The 25,981-nt window shown below is 42.0% G+C and overlaps 1 protein-coding gene across 1 annotated transcript in view; it reads right to left on the bottom strand.

Annotated features, from left to right (window-relative positions):
- Nucleotides 1-25,981, bottom strand: part of LHX4 (LIM homeobox 4) — a 110,910-nt gene that overhangs the window by 2,469 nt on the left and 82,460 nt on the right. The window contains exons 4-5 of the mRNA XM_082265271.1: nt 17,443-17,597; nt 7,804-7,972 (exon numbers count right to left, since the gene is read on the bottom strand). Of these exons, the coding sequence (XP_082121397.1) occupies nt 7,804-7,972; nt 17,443-17,597 (324 nt within the window). The remainder of the gene's footprint in view (nt 1-7,803; nt 7,973-17,442; nt 17,598-25,981) is intronic.

Below are 25,981 nucleotides of genomic sequence, written 5' to 3'. Positions count from 1 at the left end.
GTTTGAATTATAAGCTGCTTAATATTCCACACACACCAAAATCATCATAAACCAGTTGATGGCTGAACTAGAGGTATGATTAATGCCGCTTCGCCGTTCTTATTTATTTGATCAATTGCCTAGTTCACGGCCGTGTTTGACAAATGGACTGCAGGGAATACTACTCAGGTATTTACTGGAGATGGAGAGGAAGCTGTAACTACCGATGGATGTCAGCCCTATCGTACCTACAACTTTCTAGCAGCCCAGCAAACCGGCTGACAAATACAAAGTTCATTACAATGCACTATATTTCATAACAACACAGCATGCACTACCATAATTCACTGTAACTTTTCGCCTTGGTGAATTGCTTTGCACTTTTTTAAATGAAGGGCTGTGTTCTGCATTCCAGCTGTTGCCGATCTTGATTTTTAGCCAACCACGAGCATCATGGGAGAATGGAGTGGCCAGTTTATTGTTATACATGTCATATCATAATCTAATGAGCAAAGAATTTCAAGGATATGTATCTAGCCATGTATGACAGTCCTAGAAACCAGACACTTCTAGGCTTCCCAATGCTTTAATCCATGGACAGGCCACACAAGATTCAAGCGTAAAGCTGATCACAAATGGTAAACTTCATGCAACCGCTTTGCATTTACCAACAACTATGTAGTGTGGGGCCCTACCCTACTGAATATAAATAAAATTACTTTAAGGTAAACCTTTCTCTATACGTTGGTAATTTTTTAAAGCTGTATTCTAGCCCTTTAGTCTTGTACAAATGTACAGGCTGCTACTGCTTTTCTAGAACCCAAATTGATAGAAAAGCAGGGATCAATTAGAAACAGTATGCCGCCTCACCTAAATTCAAAGTGTGGTTCCAGTGGTCAGCAAACCCATAGCAACTACAAAAATAGGTCAAGGCATAGGCACCAAGAACCGAAAAGTAAACACTCCAACAGCACCCCCATGGTTTGTACTGCATACAGTTTAAATGAAAAAAAAAACACAAGAGAAAGGACACCGGTAGACATGGAGATCAAGGGCACCACATCTCTATATGTGAAATAATCATGAAGAAAAAAACTTTGGGATTTTAAAGTTGCCAACAGATTAATACAAGTTATTTGTATAAAATAAATTATATTTTAATTCTGAACTAAAAACATTTAAAACAATCAATTTCCCTGAAACAACACCATCAAGGGTACATATTCATATGGTCCTATTCCTTCAGTCATTTCATCTCTACATGTTTCGCCATCACTAGCTTACATAATAGGTCACTAAAATTAAAAACAATACAATTACCATCCTATTAATAAAAAAAGAAAATCATAAATAAGCTTTATACTTGTCAAAGAATGAGGTGCGCAAACAAAAAATGTATCTCCAGCAGCAACCGAAACTTTAACCTTGATAAAGTAAACGTGTGATGTGCAAAAAATGGGTGCGCTAGATGTGAGCAATGTGTGTTGAACCAAAAGGGAAAACACAATGAACAAAATACCTAATGAATAAATATACACAGATATTATAAAAGGTGCACGATGTGAACAAAAACGTGCTATGGAAATATGAGCAGACCAAAACAAGTCCAAAATGAAAAAAAGGCTGAAATCTTCTTGATGGTGAATGAAGGTGAAGAAGAGGACGTGCAAACACCAAATCCCTCTTGGCACCCATGTGTAAAGAAAAGAGAGGTAATACCCTTACCAACTCAACATAATAAAACACTTGAGAAGATGACACCAGCCAGTGTAATAGATATGATGTCCCAACCTTTCACTCTTCCACCTGATATGTGGTATATCAAAACTCTTACCAAACACTTACAGTTAAGTTGAAAAATAGGCGAATGCAAATTTAAACGTGGCCGCTCTGCAGCGCGGACCACGGGTGGTGATGGCGCAGGCTTCTCCCCCCGGCGCATTTACCCTGATGAGGCATTGACTGGGAATGGAGATGTCCATAAAGTAATTTTATTTATATTCAGTAGGGTAGGGCCCCACACTACATAGTTGTTGGTAAATGCAAAGCAGTTGCATGAAGTTTACCATTTGTGATCAGCTTTACATTTGAATCTTGTGTGGCCTGTCCATGGATTAAAGCATTGGGAAGCCTAGAAGTGTCTGGTTTCTAGGACTGAGTTGGTAAGGGTCAGGGGCGTAACTATAGGGGTTGCAGGGGGTGCGATTGCAACCGGGCCCCATGCTCCAGGGGGCCTGTGTGGCTCCCCTGTACACCTGGATAGGAGGGGCAGCATGTAGAAAAATCACTGTCCTCCTTTTTCCTCCTGTAGCTGCAGGAGGAAAATGGAGGAGATTGATTCTTCTGTATGCTGCCCCCGCCACTCCTCCTATCCAGTTCACTTGTGTTCTGCTGTCTTTGCAGGACTTGTGAAAGGGTCCTGCTGCGGGACCATGATAAAGGGCCCCGTAACGAGAGTAAAGGGTCCAAAGATCAGTGGGAAGAGCCCCAGGCTTGAAGGGATGGGCCCCTGCCAGGGGTCCAGGGGGCCCTTCATGGTTTCTTGCACCGGGGCCCTGAAGGTTCTAGTTACGCCTCTGGTAAGGGTATTACCTCTCTTTTCTTTACAAGTGTGTGCCAAGAGGGATTTGGTGTTTGCACATCCTCTTCTTCACCTTCATTCACCATCAAGAAGATTTCAGCCTTTTTTTCATTTTGGACTTGTTTTGGACTGCTCATATTTCCATAGCACGTTTTTGTTCACATTGTGCATCATTTATAATATCTGTGTATATTTATTCATTAGGTATTTTGTTCATTGTGTTTTCCCTTTTGGTTCAACACACATTGCTCACATCTAGCACACCCATTTTTTGCAGAAGCTTTATACTTGTTGAAGACCTTATCAAAATATCTCAAAAAACATGAGACAAAAGAAGATTTTTAGATCAGCTGGAGAGTAAATAATTTGTATTAATCTGTTGGCACAGAGATTATTTTCTTGATGATTATTCAAATGAAAAAAACTTTTCAAGTTTGCTTTTACTAGGCTTCAAATTCAAAGTACAATAAATATAAATTCCAATACCTTTCACCCAGGTCTGGCCCTACCCTGGGTCCATTGGACCCAGGCAGCACTTTGAGAAAAGATTTTTTTTTTCCAGCAGTTTTGTGTGTCATCCGTTTGCGGCGTGTTACGGACGGCATTTCCCCATCTCATACTGCCGCCCGTAGTGCAAACTGATGAGTATAAGGAGGCAGAGGGTCTCATCCAGGGAATGTTCCTTATATGATTGTGGTGTGGGCAATGACGTCAGACATTCAAACAAAATAATACTGGAGTTTGTGATTTAGAATTGAACATAATGGTATGTCATATTTGTACATGTAGACAAGGTGCTGTTGCATATAAATCTGACTTCCTGATACATTTAATTTTAGTTATAATTATCATGATATAAAATAAACATTGTGTGGGCCTTTTGGTGGGCGTGATTTTTTTTTTGGGGGGGGGGGGGGCAGCATTTAATTTTGGACCCAGGCGGCACAATGTCTTGGGCCAGCCCTGCTTTCAACATATTCCAAATTAAAAAAACAACGTTGTCTTAATTACATCAGTATGTCCGAACGTCACACTGATCATTGTGTATAAACAACGCAACCCTCAGTCAGCAAAACCTAGCTGAATTGCTTGCTTGCTAATCTGTTTTATGTTTTATGGCTTTTCTATGCTCACGCCTGCACAGCTTTCATGTTATGTTTTTACACCAGTTCTCTGCCAAATTATATGGATAAGCCTCAGTTCTTAATACTGACTGTAAGGTGTCACTATTATGTAAAAGTACCATAAAGGTTTGGCGAAGGGTATTGTTATTTTGTACATTTTTGTGCTTTGAATTTGAAGCCTAAAAAAGCAAACTTGAACAATTTTTCATTTACACTGTATATAATACAAGCCACATGGGCCCTGTTAATGTAGTTACTTTTGGGTTCTTGGTGTTTATGCCTTGACCCATTCTTGTAGTAGGTATTGCTTCCTCCCTTGCCTTACTGCCCCTATCCCACTGCTTTTATTCATTGGATTTCAGTTTTTCCAATCACGGAGGCTTGTGACTACATGTAGGTGTTACCTAGGGCAGTCATGCAAATGCAGTCTGCCTACAAACCCCCAATCCTCCAGGCTGACATCCACCCTTCAAGGCATTTTGATATTTGTATAGCTCCACCCAAGTGCCCACTGCTTGCATGTGGGCTGATGGCTATTGAGAGAAGTACTGAGAAAGGTGCAGTGCCTGAACTGTAAATTGTTGGGGAAGGGGTTGGATAATTAGGTATGCAGATTTACAGAAGATAAAAAAAAAGCTCAGGTACACCTCCCATCTCCATAAAATTAGATACATACAGTATACTCAACCTATCCAAGCATTTATAGTGTGTTGAAAAAGTATTCATACCGCTTGAAACTTTCCACATTTTGTCATGTACAATCAAAAACGTAAATGTATTTTATTGGGATTTTTTGTGATAGACCAACACAAAGTGGCCCATAATTGTGAAGTGGAAGGAAAAGGGTTTTCAAAATGTTTTACAAATACATATCTGAAAAGTGTGGCATGCATTTGTATTCAGCCCCCCTTTACTCTGATACCCCTAACTAAAATCGAGTGGAACCAATTGCCTTCAGAAGTCACCTAGTTAGTAAATAGAGTCCACATGTGTGTAATTCAATCTCAGTATAAATAGAGCTGTTCTGTGAAGCCCACAGAGGTTTGTTAGAGAACCTTAGTGAGCAAACAGCATCATGAAGGCCAAGGAACATACCAGACCAGTCAGGGATACAATTGTGGAGAAGTTTAAAGCAGGGTTAGGTTATAAAACAATAGGCTAAGCTTTGAACATCTCACAAAGCACTGTTCAATCCATGATTCGAAAATGGAAAGAGTATGGCACAACTGCAAATCTTCCAAGACTTGGCCGTCCACCTAAACTAACAGGCCGGGCAAGGATAGCATTAATCAGAGAAGTAGCCAAGAGGCCCTTGGTAATTCTGCAGGAACTGCAGAGATCCACTGTTCAGGAAGGAGAATCTGTCCACAGGACAACTACTAGTCGTGCACTTCACAGATCTGGCCTTTATAAAAGAGTGGCAAGAAGAAAGCTATTGTTGAAAGAAAGCCATAAGAAGTCCCGTTTGCAGTTTGCAAGAAGCCAAGTGGGAGACACAGCAAACATGTGTAAGAAGGTGCTCTGGTCAGATCAGACCAAAATTGAACATGGTGGTGGCAGCATCATGTCGTGGGGATGCTTTTCTTCAGCAGGGACAGGGAATCTGGTCAGAGCTGATGGGAAGATGGATGGATCCAAATACAGGCCAATCTTAGAAGAAAACCTGTTAGAGTCTGCAAAAGACTTGAGAATGGGGCAGAAGTTCACCCTGCAGCAGGACAAAGACCCTAAACATACAGCCAGGGCTACAATGGAATGGTTTAGATCACAGCATATTCCTGTGTTAGAATGGCCCAGTCAAAGTCCAGACCTAAATCCAATTGAGAATCTGTGGCAAGACTTGAAAATTGCTGTTCACAGACGCTCTCCATCCAATCTGACAAAGCTTCAGCTATTTTGCAAAGAAGAATGGGCAGACATACCCAAAAAGGCTTAAAGCTGTAATTGCAGTGAAACATGGCTCTACAAAGTATTGACTCAGGAGGGATGAATACAAATGCACACCCCACTTTTGAGATATTTGTTTGTAAAAAAAATATTGAAAACCCTTTATCATTTTCCTTCAACTTCACAATTATGTGCCACTTTATGTTGGTCTGTCACATAAAATCCCAATAAAATACATTTACGTTTTTGGTTATAACATGACACAATGTGGAAAATTTCAAGGTGTACGAATACTTTTTCAAGGCATTATATGTTTACTTGCTCCACAGGATACTGAGGAAATGCAGCTTGGTCAGATTATGCACACATCGCCAAAAGCCCTCCTGTGTCTGTATGCACCCTAAAGCTAACCATACACTAGTAGACTTTCGTACAAATGTTCCTACAAACACTAGTAAAAAAATTAGTATGAAAATTCTCTGTACATTTGTTGACTGGACAAATGTCATGTAAATGTAATTCAACATTTTGATTACTTTTAACGTTCGATTTAGGATTCATTTTCCAAATTATAATCTCGTTCATCGTTAGAAATTCTTTTATTCATGAAATATTTTCTATCCCGCTCCTTTAAATTTTCTTGTTACTAAGGTAGAAAACTAATGTTGATTTTAACCTAGTAACTATGCGAAAATTTAACAAACGTCCCTTAAATTAAAAATTTCAAATAAAATTCTTCTAATGTTACCTAGCTTAAGGCCCCTTTCACACAGGTACTGTCGGGTACGTTCAGCAAGGGATCCATGAACAGATCCCCCTCTGAATCAGAGCAGAATGGGAGGGATGTCACTTCTGTGACATCAGTGTCCATTCAGTGTTTAGCTTTACGAACTTGAGCTTTCTGGACCCATATTAGATCTATGGGTGGCCTGTTGTAAACTGACTTGTGTCCATTTACATCAGACAGCCTCAGAAAAGTTCTTTCTGGAACTGAAGGTAAGCCCACAGACTTACATAGAGCTTCCCATCAGGTCCATCTGAAAAACTGACAGGCAGACTTGATTGAACTGACTGTATGAAGGGGGCCCCAGGTCTCTTAATGAAAGTGGAGGGTTCAAAACGTGCTCTGTAATGACAAGTTTATGTCCAAAACACACAGTCATGTTGTTTCCTAAAATATACCTAAGGCCCAACTTCATAACTCCAGGATATTAGTAAACCCCCCCCCCCCCCACACACACTTCCCTCTAACTAACCACTGGTATGAAAAAAAAACTATCCAGTTGTCCTCTTTACTTACCTGAAACCACAGTCACATGTCCATCCTTCTCTTATCTTCTGTTTACTTCCTGTTGTCCTTTTTTCAGGTGTTCATATCACTGTCTGCATGATATGATCACCTACTGTTGGTGGAGGTGACAGTTCAATCATCTGGGTTCTCTCTTAGAGACTCCGGAGGCAGGAGAACTCACAGGCGCGGTGAGGGGACTAGTGTCCAAAAAGATAATGAGCAGGGGAAAATGCCTGGTCCACAGGGCAGAAAATCAGCTTGGCTCAAAGAAGAAACTGTGACTTTAGTCCATTACACTGCGTGATGGCTTAGGAAGAACTGATTGGAATCAAGACTAAGGAGGAGTAAGGTAATTTTATGCACAATGTACTAAATAAATTTCATTTTTGCCTAGAGTTGGGCTTCAAGTCCTAAAAATGTATGCAAAGGTATTCTTATTGCAGATGTTAGACCCACATGTAGTCCCCATCGCAGCACCAAGAACATTAGATATGTCCCTGGTGCATTTAACATCTGGGGCCAATTTATGGGTTGTAGGATGTATATGTTCATGCAGTAAGTAAATATAAAGACTGTACAGAGATTTTAACATATGTGGCCAACTAAAGAGGTTTAGTGTGCAGTAGCTAATAGTGTAGTACCATTTCTAACAGTTCAGTGTTCTCAGCCTCTTGAAAAAGGATGATTGAGTAGGTACTGCACATTGTTCTGTGAATGTTTAAATAAAGGCTTTCCAGGTTCATTACCAGGCAGTATAGAAAACAATGACAATGTGCACTATACAGGGACCTATAGCAATTTCTATTACAGTTTGCTGCACTCTGATCGGTTAAAGGATTACAGTATTTCTGCTTGCCATGGATTACACTAAGGACAAACAAAGCTGTCCTAACAATGGGTCACCATACAGCTCCATAAATAAGGAATGACTTCATAGTTACCTCGGTAGCTTAATTCACTGTCACTAACTCCACAATCTTCTGCAGAGCTTTCCTTCCCAGGCTTCCCTACACGGGTTTTCCTGACGCTCTTATAGAACTGCCCCCAGCGTTGCCGCCCTGCGTCCTTTTTCAGCCGTTTCTCTTTTGCACGTCTGTTTTGGAACCAAACCTGAAATGAGAGGTAAAGTGAATTTTCTGTCTACAGTATAAGATCCAATATTTTTACTGAGCCTTTTGTGACCCCAACCATTCAACCATATATGATTTTGGGTTGATGGGCTATTAGGGTGGACTATCCTTTTTACTTTTACTGTACTCCAGCCTTACTTTTACTCCTGCTGTTGTACAAACTTCTCTCCTGTACTGAAATAGCTTAGTCTGATTTCACTGCACACTGTAAGCTCATTAGAGTGCATTAGAAGCTGCATAAACTTAGATCGAGCCCCTCATTTGCTGGAGACATTCAGCGTTATCTAGTATCTTGCATCTCCAGCCAGACTGTCATTGGGCCCCACCTTTCAATCAAATGGCTATCTGTTCTTTTGATCATGGAGCCTCAGCATCATGTGGACACTACCAAGGAATTTCCACTTCTACAGAATGAAATTCACCCATCAAAGCCTTTTGATATTTGCTTGCATCAGACCTAAGGGCTCTTGAAAGGTGTACTGAGGCTGGGTGTTGTGATGTTCTCTATGTACAGCATCTTGTCAGGCATACCCACCAGCCAGGTTTTTCCTGCCTTTAATAGGGAAACACAGAAGCCCAGGAATGACATCACTTGGTCTAACATAGAATATGCAGTAAACATGGAAAGACTTTATTTAAAAAATTCACTAGTATGTGGATGAAGGGGAGGCAGTGAGAAACCAGAAATAGCAAAATCTAAGCTGATAAAACTTCAACTTTAAAAAATTGTTCAACTAAGCACCATTTTTTCTTAATCTGTCAACAAAACATAACTTTAGTACATCTTCAGGAAAATTTACGTCTAACAGACAAAAGACACGTTGAAGAATTGCAAAAATTAAGACCCTTGTGTGGACCCTCCTGCTCTTCAGGATCTCAAGGCTGAAGAGAACTGAAAATAGAAAAATTTAGCTTCCATGATTTTTCCTTAATCTGTCCTCATAGTCAGGTAGAGAGCTTAAAGTGGAGCTCCAGCCTCCTTCAGAAAAAATTTAAAGTCAGCAGCAACAAATACAGTAGGCAAAGAAAAACACAGAAAGGGCGCACCGACCTAGCGCATTATCCTCATTAACAGGCTTTATTCATGCAACATATAAAAATGGCTACTCACAAACATAGGTGAAAATAGATCATATCGAGCTCAGTTGCTCAAATGTCAGGAGTAGTCCATAAATTAGTCCATATCCGATAAGATGACGGCTGACGCGTTTCGAGGCTTAGCCATTTTTAATAATGTGTTTTTCTTTGCCTCTAGTATCATTGGACTACCCCAGTCTGTTTTGGGCAGCAAGACCTTAGCCATCTGAGACGCCAGTTGTGAGTCCCGTGGGGAGTGTGGTCGGGGGGGCTTGGGTTCCAAGCGCAGGAAAAGGGTGGTATCACCTTATTGTTTTGGAGCAGCAACAAATACAGTAGCTGCTGACTGTTATAATTAGGACACTTACCTTTTACATCAGCTCTCGGGTGCTGCCGCCGCTATTGCTTTCAAGGGAAACTGGCATTGAAGCCTTGGGGCTTCACAGCCAGGTCCCTACTGCGCATGCGTGACGCTTGCTGCGTTTTCTGAATGGCCCGGTGGCGAGGGAAGGAGGAGGGAGGCCAAACTTCCGAGTGATCTCGCCGCGGCGAGGTCTCCGGGAAGTGGGGACAGGTATCTGTCAAAATCGAATGATCGACTTCTCTACAACCAATCTGTTGGCTTTTTCCTAAGCAATCAAAGCTGTTGGCTATAGCTGGGAACTCAATCAGTGTGTTCTGACAACAGGTAAGGCTCCCCACACCGAGTTATTCCCCTATCCACCTCAAATGTGTGGATGGGAAAATTGGGTCGTTTAACATAAAAAGCAAAATTAAAATTAATTGTGTAATGCCAACTTATCTCCGTGTGGTAAATTTTTTGGCCTGACTTTAATTTCAGTTATCAGACTTCTCCTCCCACACCTCTCTAAGCCCCTATTACAGCTGAAAACAGAGATTATGTTATGAAAAAAAAAAATATATATATATATATATATATATATATATATATATATATATATATATATATATTTAGGGTTCACAGATACTTTAAAACAGACACATTACAGTGTCTAAAAATATTTTGCGAACATGAAAAAAATGGTGGCATCCAAGATACAAAAATAATAACTGATGACATATAGTAGAGATATGGCTGAAAAGGGGAAAGTAGAAAGTATTATTTACAGTGAAAAACTGTACAGCGAAAAAAAAAATGATGTGAACCCCTTGGAATTAACTGGTTTTCTTCAGTAATATGCCATAAAATGTGATCTGATCCTCATCTAAATCACAACAATAGATAAACAACGATGTGCTTAAGCTGATAACACACAGACAACTCTCATGTCTTAATTGAACACACCCATTATACATTCACAGTGCTGGAGTAAAAAGTAAGTGAACCCATAGACCAGGGGTGTCAAAATCAATTTCATCACGGGCCATATCAACATTATGGTTTTTAGATGTCCAGAGCACCTCACACCCACTTATACCCTTACATCAGATGTCAAGAGCCCACCACCATTAGAAGTCAAGAGTCACCCACTCTCCCTTACATCACAATGCACCCCTCTTACCTTGTGCTGCTGCTGGGAAGAAGTTGCAGGCGGATCTGGGAAGCAGAAAATGCAGGGTCTAGGCCAGAGGACCCTGGAGGACCAGAGAAGGGCTGGAGTCCACTGAATGCAGAGACCGGGAAGGCAAAGAGAAGGTCGTGCTGTGGCTGCACAGAGAGGCGCAGGAGTCCTGTCCTCCTCTGCTGCCAACTGCTGAGATGAGGGGTGCAGAGCTGGGCCCCTCTGCAGCTGGACAGAGAAGCGAAGGATATGGCAGAGGAGTTCTGTCCTCCTCTCTGCTGCCAAATACTGAGACAAGGTGAGGGCAGAGACGAGGGGGGTGCCACAGCTGCAGGATTGGTGCGAAGGCCACATGAAATGAAAAAGTGCCATAGACTACTTACTTCAACAAAATCTAATTGGATTGGAATCATGGAGTCCAATGAATGAAATTAGTTTGGAGGTGTGGTTTAGAGCTACTTTGATTGATAAGACACATTTTAAAATTGCTGTTCATAAGCATCAGCTGATGTGAACCATGCCTCACAAAAAGGTGCTCTCTGAAGATATATGATCAAGCTTAGTAGAAGTTGGGTGATGCAACGGGACAATGACCCTAAGCATCTAAGTAAATCCATTGCAGAATGGCTTTAGAAAAACAAAATGCACCTTTTGGAGTGACCCAGTCAGAGCCCAGACCTTAACCCCATAGAGATGCTGTGGAATGACACAAGACATCCTACAAATGTGCTTGAGTTGAAGCAATTTTGTAAAGAGGAATGGTCAAAAATTTACTTCTGAACTTTGTGCAGGTCTGATCCAGAGCTACTGAAAGCTCTTGCTTGAAGTCATTACTGCCAAAGGAGGTACGACCAGCTGTTAACTCCAAGCAATCACTTGCATTTTCCTCCAGCACTGTGAATGTTTCATAGGTGTGTTCAATGAAGACATGAGAAATTAGAATTGTTTGTGGGTTATCAGCTTGAAGGTAAACTCCACTTTCATGGGGAAACTAATAATAAATAATGACCTATTTTCAAAGCCCTGGTTGAGGGAAGGTTCTCACCCAAGATTTGATGGAACATGGCCCCATCATTGTCCCTTTGATGCGGTGACATTGTCCTGTCCCCTTAGTAGAAAAAAAAACCCCAAAGCATAATGTTTCCACCTCCATGTTTGAGGGTGCGGATGGTGTTCTTGGGGTCATAGGCAGCATTCCTCTTCCTCCAAAAACAATGAGTTGAGTTGATGCCAAAGAGCTTGATTTTGGTCTCATCTGACCACAACACTTTCACCCAGTTCTCCTCTGAATCATTCAGATGTTCATTAGCAAACTTCAGATGGGCCTGTCCATGTGTATTCTTGAGTAGGGGGACCTTGCGGGCACTGCAGGATTTCAGTTCTATACAGCGTAGTGTGTTACTAATTGTTTTCTTGGTGACTATGGTCCCAGCTGCCTTGAGATCATTGACAAGATTCTCATGTGTAGTTCTGGGCTCATTTCTAATTGTTCTCATGATCATTTATACTCCACAAGGTGAGATCTTGCATGGTGCCCCAGACCGAGGCAGATTGACATTTATTTTGTGTTTCTTCTATTTGCGACTAATCGTACCAACTGTTGTCAGCCTCTCACCAAGCTGTTTGGCAATGGTCTTGTAGCCTATTCCAGCCTTCTGTAGGTCTACAACAGGGGTCTTCAAACTATGGCCCTACAGTTGTTCAGGAGCTACAATTCCCATCATGCCTAGTCATGTCTGTGAATGTCAGAGTTTTACAATGCCTCATGGGATGTGTAATTCTGCAACAGCTGGAGGGCCGTAATTTGAGGATCCCTGGTCTACAATCTTGTCCCTAACATCCTTGGACAGCTCTTTGGTCCTGGCCATGGTGGAGAGATTGGAATCTGATTGATTGATTGCTTCTGTGGACAGGTGTCTTTTATACAGGTAAACTGAGATTAGGTGCACTCCCTTTAGGAGAGTGCTCCTAATCTCAGCTCGTTACCTGTATGCAAGACACATAGGAGAGCCAAAAATATTGCTGATTGATTGGGGAACCAATACTTATTTCACTCATTAAAATGCAAATCAATGTATAACTTATTTGAAATGTGTTTTTTTTATGGATATGTTTATTGTTATTCTGTCTCTCACTGTTAAAATAAATTTACCATTAAAATTATAGACTGATCATTTCTTTGTCAGTGTGCAAACGTACAAAATCGGCAGGGGATCAAATCCTTTTTTCCCTTGCTGTACGTGGCGCGGTGGGCAAGAGGTTAAAAAATATTAATTTAAATAATTCCTCCTAGGTCCCTGCTATCCTAGGTCTCTACGCATTTTAGTCTTTTGCTACTTAAGCATTTTCATGAACAACAATCATACAAAATGAGAATTAAAGCAATTTTAAAAAACATATATATATATATATATATAGATATACATATCTATATATATATGTATATCTATATAATTATATCTATATAATTCAGTATGTACTGAATTTTTATTTACCACTCACAGGGATCTCTTGTATAAAAAGTATGTGTCTATGGTAGGCTATGTATATATTTTTCTGTTTTTATACAGGTATTCAATATATCCTCATCCAATAATTCCAGAGTCATGTGACACAACAGGGTGCAATATAATTGGTAAATGTGTCTGATTGTTGGCAAAAGGCAACAAAATATCTTTCTAATCACAATGTTGCAAATCTCTGCTAACAGTAATGGCACATAACTAAGCTCTATCCAGATACTGGCTCTATGTTTGAACTGTCATCAGAATCTGCCAGTTTCATCAATGCCAGAAAACGTCTATATTTCTTGGCCCTCCTCATTTGGCCTGAGACTGACGTTTTATGGAATCTGCAATATGTCTGTAAATCTAACAAGCAACACATGACTCTAATGGGTTTTTATAACTTTCTGTAATCCTGCAGCTACACCCTGCAAAATAGTAAAGACAGGCAATTTTCTTGAAGCGATTACTATACCCCCCACCCCCAATGATTTTCTGAGGAATCGCTAACAGTGACATTTTTAAAGCGATTTGCCACTCTGTGGCTCAGTGATGGAGGTTTATCAGTGCTTCAGTTTGGCAGCAAAATCACTAGCGAGGTCCCCTCATAATGCGTTTCGTGAAATGCTGTAGTAATCTATAACCTTTTCTACAAATTGCTGAAGAAGATTGACTAGTGGCAGAGTATTTTCTTTATCCATTCACAGAATACTTTGCCTCCTGTGAACAAAATACAAGGCCTTTTGTGAACGGAAGAGAAAAGAGGAGGGGACGGCCACACCATATGATCCCTGCACTGTATGAGATCTGGTCAGCTAGAAAGCTTAGTTGCAATGCTGGAAGAAAAGCTCTGACTCTAGTATCTGGTATCACCAGAGCTATAATCTTTACTCTACACAGCAGCAAGCAGGGCCTAGGATTACCATCATTAAAGGTAATTCCTTTGTGCAAAGCAGAATTTAAAAGAAATCCTGGAATTCGGAAATGCAACCCAAAAAAAAATATGTTTTTATAAAAATTTAAAAATCATTATAAGCTGGAAAGTAGAAAAAAAGTGCCATTTTAAAAATGTTGCCTATTTGTCAGCTTTTAAGAAGACATCTGAGCTAAGCTTTAAATAAAACAATATACAGGCAGTCCCTGAGTGACAAACATCTGACTTACATAGAACTCCTACTGGAGAGAGACAACAGGAAGTGAAAGGAAATCTATCCCTAGGAAGGAACATTCACTCCTGCAAGCAGGGCCGGCCTTAGGTGTTCAGGCGCCCTGTGCAAGCTAATCCTGTGGCGCCTCCCCCCCCCCCCCCAGTGCCCTGCACATTTTCTTGCACTTTTTATGCACTTCATTTGACTTTTCTTTTTTATGATCACTAATAACTTAGCCCCCCTTACATTAGAGACCCCCCTTAACATCAGAGTCCCCCCCATGGAGCCCCTTTTACATCAGAAACCCCCCACAGAGGCCCCCTTACATCTGAGACCCCCCACGGAGCCCCCCTTACATTAAAGACCCCCTTACATCAGAGACCCCCCCACGGAGCCCCCCTTACATCAGAGAGCCCCCTTACATCAGAGACCCACACAGAGGCCCCCCTTACATCATAGACCCCCCACACAGAGCCCCCTTACATCAGAGACCCCCCACACAGAGCCCCCTTACATCAGAGACCCCCCACACAGAGCCCCCTTACATCAAAGACCCCCACACAGCACCCCTTTACATCAGAGACCCCCAAACAGAGCCCCCTTAGATCAAAGACCCCCCACACAGCGCCCCCTTACATCAAAGACCCCCCACACAGTGCTCCCTTACATCAGAGACCCCCCCCACGGAGCCCCCCTTACATCAGAAACCCCCAACAGAGGCCCCCCTTACATCAGAGACCCCCCCACGGAGCCCCCCCTTACATTAAAGACCCCCTTACATCAGAGACCCCCACGGAGCCCCCCCTTACATCAGGGACCCCCCACAGAGCCCCCTTACATCAGAGACCTCCCACACAGAGCCCCTCTACATAAAAGACCCCCCACATAGCGCTCCCTTACATCAGAGACCCCCCACACAGAGCCTCCTTACATCAAAGACCCCAAACACAGCACCCCCTTACATCAGAGACCCCCCACACAGAGCCCCCTTACATCAGAGACCCCCCTTACATCATCAGAGACCCCCCACACAGAGCCCCCTTACATCAGAGACCCCCCTTACATCAGAGACCCTCACAGAGCCCCCTTACATCAGAGACCCCCCACACAAAGTCCCCCTTATGTCAGAGACCCCCCCACATAAAGCCCCCCTTACATCAGAGACCCCCCACACAGAGCCCCTCTTACATCAGAGACCCCCCACACAAAGCCCCCCTTACATAAGAGACCCCACACACAGAGCCCCCCCTTACATAAGAGACCCCCACACAGAGCTCCCCCTTACATGAGAGACCCCCACACAGAGCCCCCCTTACATGAGACCCCCCACACAGAGCCCCCCTTACATAAGAGAGCCCCCCTTACATGAGGCCCCCCACACAGAGCCCCTCCTTAAATGAGAGACCCACCCACACAGAGCCCACTTACATAAGAGACCCCCACACAGAGCCCCCCCTTACATGAAAGACCCCCCACACAGAGCCCCCCTTACATGAGACCACCTCACACAGAGCCCCCCCTTACATAAGAGACCCCCCACACAGAGCCCCCCTTACATGAGAGACCCCCCACACAGAGCCCCCCTTACATAAGAGAGCCCCCCTTACATGAGACCCCCCTTACATGAGAGACCCCCCACATAGAGCCCCCCCCTTACATGAGACCCCCCACACAGAGCCCCCCTTACATGAGACCCCCCCACACAGAGCCCCCCCTTACATTTGATGCAGGAGAGAGCTTACTTACCTTAGTATGGAGGCTCACCACGAGGAGAAGGGCGGGAGAAGGAGGAGAAGGGCGGGAGGAGGAGGAGCTGACGATCTCTCCTCTGGCGTCCCTGGAGAGGAGGGATCTGTCAGTGGCGGTGGATCGGAGGGCGGCTGAGCTGTGTGTGATACACAGCTCAGACTGCAGCTATAGAAGACACAGGCACAGCCGCACAGCGAGAGGTAAACGGCGGCTGCGGCCTGTGTTAACCCTCTCCAGGCCGCGGTCACCACTTACCTCCCGCTGTACGTCACTTCTGTAAAGAAAAAAACTCCTTTTTTTAACTGTTAGCAATTTACGTTAATCTGGACACTGACTGCGGCACATGCGTAGTACAACGTACAGTCCTTGTCCATTCTGGTATCTTGCAGATGCTGGGTATAGAGCCAGGCATCATAATAATGTAAATGCAGTGCACCTGTTACATCATCAGTGCCTGCCCAGTGGGCAAAGCAAGAAGACAGCAGATGGCAGACAATCCAGTGGATTGCTGGAATTTGGACTTAACATTCTTATAGGAGAGTAGACCCAAAAGTATGTCATATTGTGCAAATATACTTTACATGCATATTATAGCACATGCTGGCTGCTCCCTCTACAATTTAATTCTGCTTTAAAGTGACGGGTCAGAATTCTGCACTCAGTGTAGCTTTACTTCCCTGGTGAAGAGAAGTAAAAAGTCTCTGCCACTGACCTACTGAGTGCAGGATGAAGACAAGGACAGAGTGCAGGCCCCCCTCCCCAGCATGGATGGTATAAGCTGTGTCTGAGTAGAGGACGGTTGCATGCCCCACTTGAGACTCTCCTCCGGTGGCCAGCTCCCCCCAACCGCCCCCTGCTGGTCAGGTTGGGAACCCGGATTAAGCCGGTGAGTAGAGTGTACCTGGAGCAGGGCTTCAACCTGGAATGGGGGTCAGGAGGAAGATTGGGAGAGGGAGAGTGGGAGGGGGGCTGAGTCGCTGCACCATGGGCCTTTGGTTTGTACTTGCCCCCTGGGCTGAAAGTTGTCTGTCTGCCCCTCACTTCAAGGGAAAGAAGAAGGGGCTTAACAGGAATTACATGATTTATGAAGTACCATATTTCAGTATCAATGTGAACCCAGTGTAAAAAAACAGTGGGTCAGAAAAGCTCTTTATATATAAGGTGTATGAAAACTTCAGTGTTGGTTCTAAATTGCATAACTTTACCAATTTTCCCATGACCCTGGTATTACCCACATCCAGCCATCTCTGACACAGCACATTGCACTTCCCTATGAGTTATTCACCACATACAACAAGCTCCATTATACACAAACACTTGTCCGTCAGCCATATGGCACAGTTCCAATGAGAAACTGTAAGCCTAATCACAAAGAGAAATATGTACTATTCACATTGATAATAAAGTAGAGAATTCAGCTTTGATGTTGCCTATCCATGTTTATCGTACCTGCACAACACGCATGTCTAGCCCCGTCTCTGAAGACAGCTGCTCCCTCACATGTCGGGCTGGTTTTGGTGAGTTCTTGTAGGCGTTCTTTAATGTCTCCAGCTGTTTGGCCGTTATTGTGGTACGAGGTCTCTTTGCGCCTCCCTCTGAGTCATCTGAATAAAAGAAGAGTACATTGCAAATTCAACATCTTAGTTAAAGTACAACTGAAGGCAAAACTTTAGTTTTAGATTTTCTATCTTGTACAAATATGAAAAGGTTTCACAATAGCAGAATTGAAAGCTTAAAATGAAGCAGCGAAGCAATTTTTGCAAGACCTAGCTGTCCTCCTCTCCAGTAATCAAGTAAAACTCATATTTCGATGCCTCCATATTCCACAAACGGCACATTTTTACAAATGCTAAAATTTACATTTTTTTTTTTTATGAAACTGCACCTAAACCCCCAAAACATTATTTCTTTTTTGAAAGCAGAAGAACCATAAAACATGCTACTTGCATTTTTTTTATATCTCATCATATTGGCACAACTGTTTATCAAATCTATATTAAAAAAAAATAGGCTCACATTACTGTTAATACACACAAGCACAATAACATCTCCAAATTTTCTAAAAAACATAAAACATGAGACTGACTTGAGTAAATAGATACCAAATTTGTCAAGACCCAAAGATGTGAGTGGGCAACTAACTTCGATGATCAAAAATTTTTATAGGTAACACTTTAAATAGCTTTATAGTTCATCAATGTGGAGTTCAACACAGATAATGCCCATACAATTATTCCTCTCACTCCAGCGTGCACAGCAATACCAAATATGTGTTGCCCAAATATTATTTGCATACCCATGTTTTCTGTACACTCATGTTTGTGTTTATATTAGTGATCGACCGATATCGTTTTTTTTACCACCGATACCGATATTTTGGTCATCGGGTATCGGTATCGGCCGATATCTGCCGATTTTTTCAGACATTACATTTTTTTTTTTAATGTCTACAGGTACTGCGGTGGAGGGATCTGGGGGTCTAAAAGACCTGAAACCCCTCCTCTGCACTTAAGCATTCAAATCGCCAAGTTTGGCTGTTTTGAATGCTGTACGTTTTTTAATTCGGCGCCGCCAGTACCCGGAAGTGATGTCACGTCATGACATCACTTCCGGGTACACGGCGGTGCCAAATTCAAAGAAATGGAGACCCGGGTCAGACGGCGGCGATAAAGGTAGGATTCCCGGGTCTCCTGGTGGGATGGGAGACCCGGGCGAGCCGCGGAAGGTTGTGGGAGGGGGGGACGTCCCCTCCCGCTCCTTGGAATGACAGCCGAATGGCTTCTTAGCCGCATCGGTTGTCATTACAAGACAGCCGACCTTCGGCTATGGACACCGGTACCTGGGTGTTGCCTCTAGCTGTAGGCATCACCCCGGTACAAGCACTTTCCCTGAAATATCAGCAATATCGGTAAAAAAAAGCAGATTCCGATATATTGGGGAAAGTCCATATCGGCCCTCGATATATCGGCTTTGCCGATAATCGGTCGATCTCTAGTTTATATGTGCGTGGATATGAGCAGGGTGCTTTAAATTTCTTTGTTTTTTTTTTTTTCATTTATTTTAAAGTATTTTAATTATTTTAAGCTTTTTTCCTTTTTTTCACTCAACTTTTTTGCTAATTGGATTATCAAGCCTCCTATGTGATAGAATATATGTGGAGGGACAAGTCATCTTTACAGAGGCATCAGAGACCACTAATAATTATTTTGCACTTCTCCCAACTGACTGAGTTTTCTCAACTGCACTAGCTGGAATCTGACAACTCATAACCTGGAAGTAGTGCTTAGAGCTGAGTGCTTCCAGGTTTATTGCTCCAAATGAAGATCGAGAAATGGATGTTTCTCATCTCCTCTCCAGTCTCCGTTCTGATATTGCCAAAGGAAATTCGGGTGTAACAGACACATGAGGGGGTGGGGGCACACTATTTACAGCAAATAGAGGTGCTTAAGTAAACTTATATTGTAGAGCCTGAAGCCAGCTCTACAACATGTACTGTATATAAAGTGCATCTGCTGGTGAAGCTGCAAGGTTGATTATATCCTGATACTGATGCACTTAACTACATATTGCAGCATCAGTAAAAGGGTTAAAAGATGTTTAAACACAAGAAAAATTATGGGAGCTTAGCAATCCTTAGATGTAGTGACTGCATTATTTTTTTCAAGAACATTTTCAGCAAGTCCAGAAAAAAAACTGTTGATCTTGAAAGGAATTTTCCAGTTGTGCATTGTCCTTTTCTTTGAGCTGAACCATATTAGGTCCATATCAGGAGAGTAGCCTTGGCTACAACCAGCCACACAGGGACAGGAAATGTGTTATTTAAAGGATCATCAGGTCACCAGAAAATTAAGGAAAAAAGAAAATGCATAACCCCATCTAAGGACTCATAAGCTGCAGTATACTACATTTATGTTTTTAATGACATAAACAACAACTCACCCTAGCTCCACCGTACTGTAAGTGTCGGTGCTCAGGCTGAACGTCCAAACCAAATGTTATATAAATAAAGCCGGGACACGAAAAGGCTTCTTCCAAGTAAAATTCTTTATTTCAGCATGGATAGCAGTGACAAAATTACCACTGACGCGTTTCGGCTTTACGCCTTCCTCATAGCATGTACATGTACAATAAAACGTATATAATGTGAAAACTGCTCCTAAAACTAGGGGCGGTACATACTTAATTGCAATTCACATCAATACATAACACCAGGGAAGAGGTGGTGTGTTCAAATCGGTCAAAAATCAAAGAAAGTTTTCCAATATATATATATATACACCACACTTTACTACAGCGTGAGGTGTGGTGGATACACAAGCTTAATACAAGAGCACCTAGTGGTATGAACAATAGGATGGACATAAACCTTTTCTTGAAATAATAGTGAAGTTTATTAAGGGTTAATGTTTATTTTCCTATTGGACACCTTCCTTGATTTTTGACCGATGCTGGAATAAAGATTTTTACTTGGAAGAAGCCTTTTTGTGTGCCGGCTTTATTCATATAACATTTATGTTTTTAGGTTCTTAAAGTAAAACTATAGAAAAAACAATTTTGTTTAATTTTGTATTAAGCAAGGGAAGGTTATAACCCCAGTCACATTTTTTTCGCCATCTGCGTGCCATTGCGGAGATTTCCCTTCATTTCCTGTTCAATAGCTGAACAGGAAGCGAGAGGAAATCCTTGCAAATTAAGGGAATTTCTCAGGGCACCCAAGGTCACCAGAACTAGTGTACCCATTGGAAGATTTCCCCTCTATTATTTTTCTGGGGATAACTCACAATTTGGGATTTTATTTTACTTTCACTTTCCAGGATAATGGTAAATTGGACAAATATAAAGGGTGAATCTCCTAAACGGGGGCACAGACAACAATAAAAATTGGCAGGTGTTCTAATCATTCTCCACTCAAAAACTTTAAAAAAATATTTTTAGTTATACTTCAAAGATAAATTCAAGGTATGGTATATTTTTATATAGTTACATTTGGTCCAGCTTGGACCAATATACCTATGTACTGTATATACCTTATCTGACCAATGCCCCTGGAAGCTGAAAATCACTGAACTAGCGGCTTCCACTTGCTTCCAGGCCCTGTGCTGAATGGCCAGCCTGATGCATTGGAAACACAGGAGGTCAGACACTCAGCACTGCTGCCATTCAAAGAATCATTAACCACTTACCGCAAAGTGACGTAGGACTACGTCGGCAAAATTTGCAGTAGTATACCGGGATGATGCCTCTAGCTAGAGGCACCATTCTGGTACCGTGGTTTACAACCAACGGTCGGCTTTCCGTCGGTAACGACTGATTCGGCCCGGGAGCCGCTCGATCGTTACCCGGGTGAGCGGGAGGGGACCCCCCCCTCCCGCCGCCCTCCATAACTTTGTTTGGGGCTCCCGTCCGACCGGGAGCCCCGAGCACCCAGCCGTCACGTCCGCCGGCTGGATGAAGTCCCGATCAATGCCAGAAACGGCTTTGATCGGGTCTCCGATGACGTAACCCGGAGGTGGCGTCCATGACGTCACTTCCGGGTTACTGTGCTGCAAAAGGCGTCAAATTTAAAAAACGGCTGTATGCAAAAACGCAGTTTTTGGAGTTTTGTATACATGGAAGTGTAGTGGAGGGGTCTAGGGTCTTTTAGACCCTTGATCCCTCCATAAAGAGTACCTGTCACTACATATTGGTGTCACAAGGGATGTTTACATTGCTTGTGACAGCAATAAAAGTGATCAGATTTTTTTTTTTTTTTAAACCTGTAATAAAGTAAAAAAATAAAATAAAATAAATAGGAAAAAAAAAATTTTTTAGCGGCCCCCGTCACCGTTAGCTCGTATACGGAACGTCGAGCCGCGAATGAAATCGCTGTTCAAACCACACATGTGAGGTATCGCCGCGATCGCCAGAGCAATAATAAAAAAAAGAGCTACACTCTAACTCTAAACTGGTAACCGTTAAATAAATTTAAAGCGTCACCTATTGAGATCTCTATTGACCATAGTTTGTCGCCATCCCACGGGTGTGCACAATTTTAAACCGTAACATGTTGGGTATCTATTTACTCGGCGTGACATCATCATTCACAATATACAAAAAAATGGGCTAACTTTACTGTTTAGTATTTTTTAAATGCAGTGAAATGTGATTTTTCAAAATTTTTCCAAAAAAATGGCGTTTTAAAGACCTCTGCGCAAATACCGCGTGACAAAAAATATTGCAATGACCGACATTTTATTCTCCAGAGTCTTTGCTAAAAAAATATATATAATTTTTGGGGGTTCTAAGTAGTTTTCTAGGAAAAAATACTGATTTTAACAAAAAGTGTCTGAAATCGGGCTGGGGCTTAAGTGGTTAAAGAAAATGGCATCACATAGACTTTTCATCTTTGCTTTTACATTTTTGCATTGAAAGTGTATCTATCGCTAAAAAAAAAAAAATAATAATTAAAAAATGATATATGAGGATCACTCATTAGGCCACGATTAAACATGTCTTACTGAATAAAACAGGAGCATGTGTAGTGTGGTGGCAACGTTGCAGAGATTCTATGAGCCCACAGATGATTGCCACCAATTACACGAGTAGATGGTTGTATGGCAGAATCAACTGGTAATTTATGCGTAGGGCAAGTTTATATACACAAAGGGCAAACAGACATTTAAAAGTTAATAGGAAACTTTTACTTTTTTGTTGGGGTTTACTGACGCACTAAAGGAAAAAAGTGGCAAGAAAAAAGTAAGTTACCATTGCTTAGTTCTCCCTCTAAAAATGGTAGATGACTGAGATGCAGATCCAAAGGCATTAAGGTTTGATGCCCTGACTTTTTAGTGTCCAGGTTTCATTTTATTCTCAGTGTTGCCTGGAATGCCTCTTTCATTAAGATTTGTCTTATATACACTATATTACCAAAAAGTATTGGGACGCCTGCCTTTACACGCACATGAACTTTAATGGCATCCCAGTCTTAGTCCGTAGGGTTCAATATTGAGTTGGCCCACCCTTTGCAGCTATAAAAGCTCCAACTTTTCTGGGAAGGCTGTCCACAAGGTTTAGGAGTGTGTCTATGGGAATGTTTGACCATTCTGCCAGAAGCACATTTGTGAGGTCAGGCACTGATGTGGACGAGAAGGTCAGGCTGGCAATCTCAGCTCTAATTCATCCCAAAGGTGTTCCTTGGGGTTGAAGCCAGGACTCTGTGCAAGCCAGTCAAGTTCCTTCACCCCAAATACGCTCATCCATGTCTTTTTGGACCTTTCTTTGGGCACTAGTGAGCAGTCATGTTGGAACAGGAAGGGGCCATCCTCAAACTGTTCTCACAAAGTTGAGAGCATGAAATTGTCCAAAATGTCTTGGTATGCTGACACCTTAAAAGTTCCCTTCATTGGAACTAAGGGGCCAAGTCCAATCTCTGAAAAAGACCCCACACCATAATCTGCCCTTCACAAAATGATTTGGACCAGTGCATAAAGCAAGGTCCATAAAAACATGAATAAGCGAGTTTGGGGTGGAGGAATGTGACTGGCCTGCACTTAGACCAAATAGAACACCTTTGGAATGAATTAGAGTAGAGACTGCGAGCCAGGCCTTCTCGGCCACATCAGTGCCTGAGCTCACAATTGCGCTTCTAGAAGAATGGTCAAGCATTCCCATAGACACACTACTAAACCTTGTGGACAGCCTTCCTAAAAGAGTTGAAGCTGTTATAGCTGCAAAGGGTGGACCAACTTAATATTGAACCCTACGGACTTAGACTGGGATTCCATTAAAGTTAATGTGTGTGTGAAGGCAGGCATCCCAGTACTTTTGGTAATATCGTGTATGTATTTTAAATAAGATATGTTACATCCAAAAACCAGATATTTAGGCAAAACTTTATTGGTTTGTATTGTGTGAGATTAGAAGCCCTTGGAGACCTACCTTCACAATTTATCCTGCTGACAATTGTCACTGGGACATTAATGGTAAATCCAAAATTGTCAGTTGTCACCATAACTGGAGGGTAAAGGCTGGTACACATTGTCTGAATATCGGGTGGTATTGGGCGGTTCAACAAAAAAATCAGCTGACATTCGGCCAGTACAGCAGCCTGTCCCACAGAAGCCGACCTAACGTTTGACTTCTGACAAACGGGCTTGCTGAAAACCAACAGCCAATTGGCATCTGATCAGCACTGGCAGCCAATGGCTGCGGACACTGATCGGTGTGTTCTGGCAGGGGGACAGTCCACCTGTTAAAACGCAATAGCTCAGCAGGGAGATCATTGTACTAACATTGCATAGATAGAACAGCTAGCGCCTCTCCTCAGTTAGTACCAGGCCTAAGGCCCCATGAATACTAAGAGTTTAGCCCCAGTTCATAGAACAGGTCAAGGACACAAGTGCCCTGTCCAGTCCCACTAATAGCCCAGTGTGCAAATCTTTTAATGTGTACACTTTTTCCAGTGACAGCTGTTAAAGGTGTAATCTCCATTAACTTTCTGTCAAATCTTTTGGACAGGAGGTAAAGGGAAACCATAACCTACAATGCAATAAGGAAGTTTTGATGGTTTTACTGGTGTGTATAGAACATATTTGATGAATGTATTAAACCTGTGGCCTCCAAACTGTGGCCCATAGGCTGAATGCAGCTTTTTGCTTGCATTTATCTGGCCCTTGGGGCACTATTACTCCCAATGATATGAGGTATTAATACTTCTACTGACACCAACAGTGAGGCACTATTCCTTTGACACTAACAGTGGGGAATAATTCCTCCCAATGACACCAATGATGGGGCACAATTATTAATTGTTTTACTCCCTCTGACTACTCTCAATGGCCACAGTTAGGCCTCCCTAAAGTCTGAAGGACAGTAAACTGGCCTTTTGTTTAGCGCAAAGTTTCATAGCCATGTAGGACCCCTACCGTCATTAGGCCTGTGATCAGTGCAAGGTGCATGGAGGCTGGGTTGCTCAGAAATGTTGCATTATTACTATTTGTGACGTGGTTGCTTTAATAAATATTTGGACTATATGGTATGGATCCATGGTGTGCAAATGACTATGCTGATACCAGTTAACCAGCCAGTTGCTTCTACAACACCCTTCTTCTCCAGGTTATTCCCAGAAAGGTGTGTGACGCATTTGGTTGGAGCTCTGCATTGATTTAATATGTTTCTCATCATACATTATAAGAGACATTGGAGATATAGGCAAATACTTTATTTACAGGAACATGATTTCTGCAGCATGATATCAATGATGTCATGAAAACGTAACAGCATTATATTTCAGTTCAATAAACACAGCTCAGTTTTAGTTTTATAAATCGCTATATTATCTATAGAGAATACACCAATAATCCAAGCAAAAATAAAGGATGATTCATACAACAAATCTAAAGAAATGCACTAACATTAATAAATGAATTGGCTAAAGACTGGAGTCTGTACTGTAAATTACAAAATAAAACTGGACATTATAAGCATTAATGATTTTCGTAATTGACCTTAATGCAGGATAAAAAATTGACCATTGAGAATATTTTTAAAAAGTATTACAAACTAGTTACAATACAATGTTTCATTTAAATGACCGCAATTATTCAGACTAACCACAAGGCCACCTGACCATTCCATAAAGTCTAGCACTATTCATCAGTATTGAATAAAACTAAAGACTTAAAGGAAAACTCTACTTTCAGTAATAAAAAATGATACCATTGATATAATTGCTAGAAAAGCCATGTTTTACTCTAGAATTAAAGCCCCATACACACAATCCGAAAAGCGGACGACGGACAAAAGTTCAGAAAATTCTCGTATGACAGAATAAAAAATGAGAAGTGATAAAATGTTTTGTAGTGTATTTGCATTGTATTGTCAAACGACAACTGTACTGATTAAATGAAAATCGTATGATCTGGTATCATACGAGAAAAAGTTTTGTGCTTGTCCGATCGGATAATATCAGTTGAGCTGCCTTGATCAGCTCTCAAAATTTCTGTAATAC

This window comes from Pelophylax lessonae, assembly GCF_965119305.1.
Source record: "Pelophylax lessonae genome assembly, chromosome: 8".
In the NCBI taxonomy this organism is placed as follows: Eukaryota; Metazoa; Chordata; class Amphibia; order Anura; family Ranidae; genus Pelophylax; species Pelophylax lessonae.
Note: the sequence above shows the minus strand (reverse complement) of the source record. Positions and strands in the feature narration are given on the sequence as shown.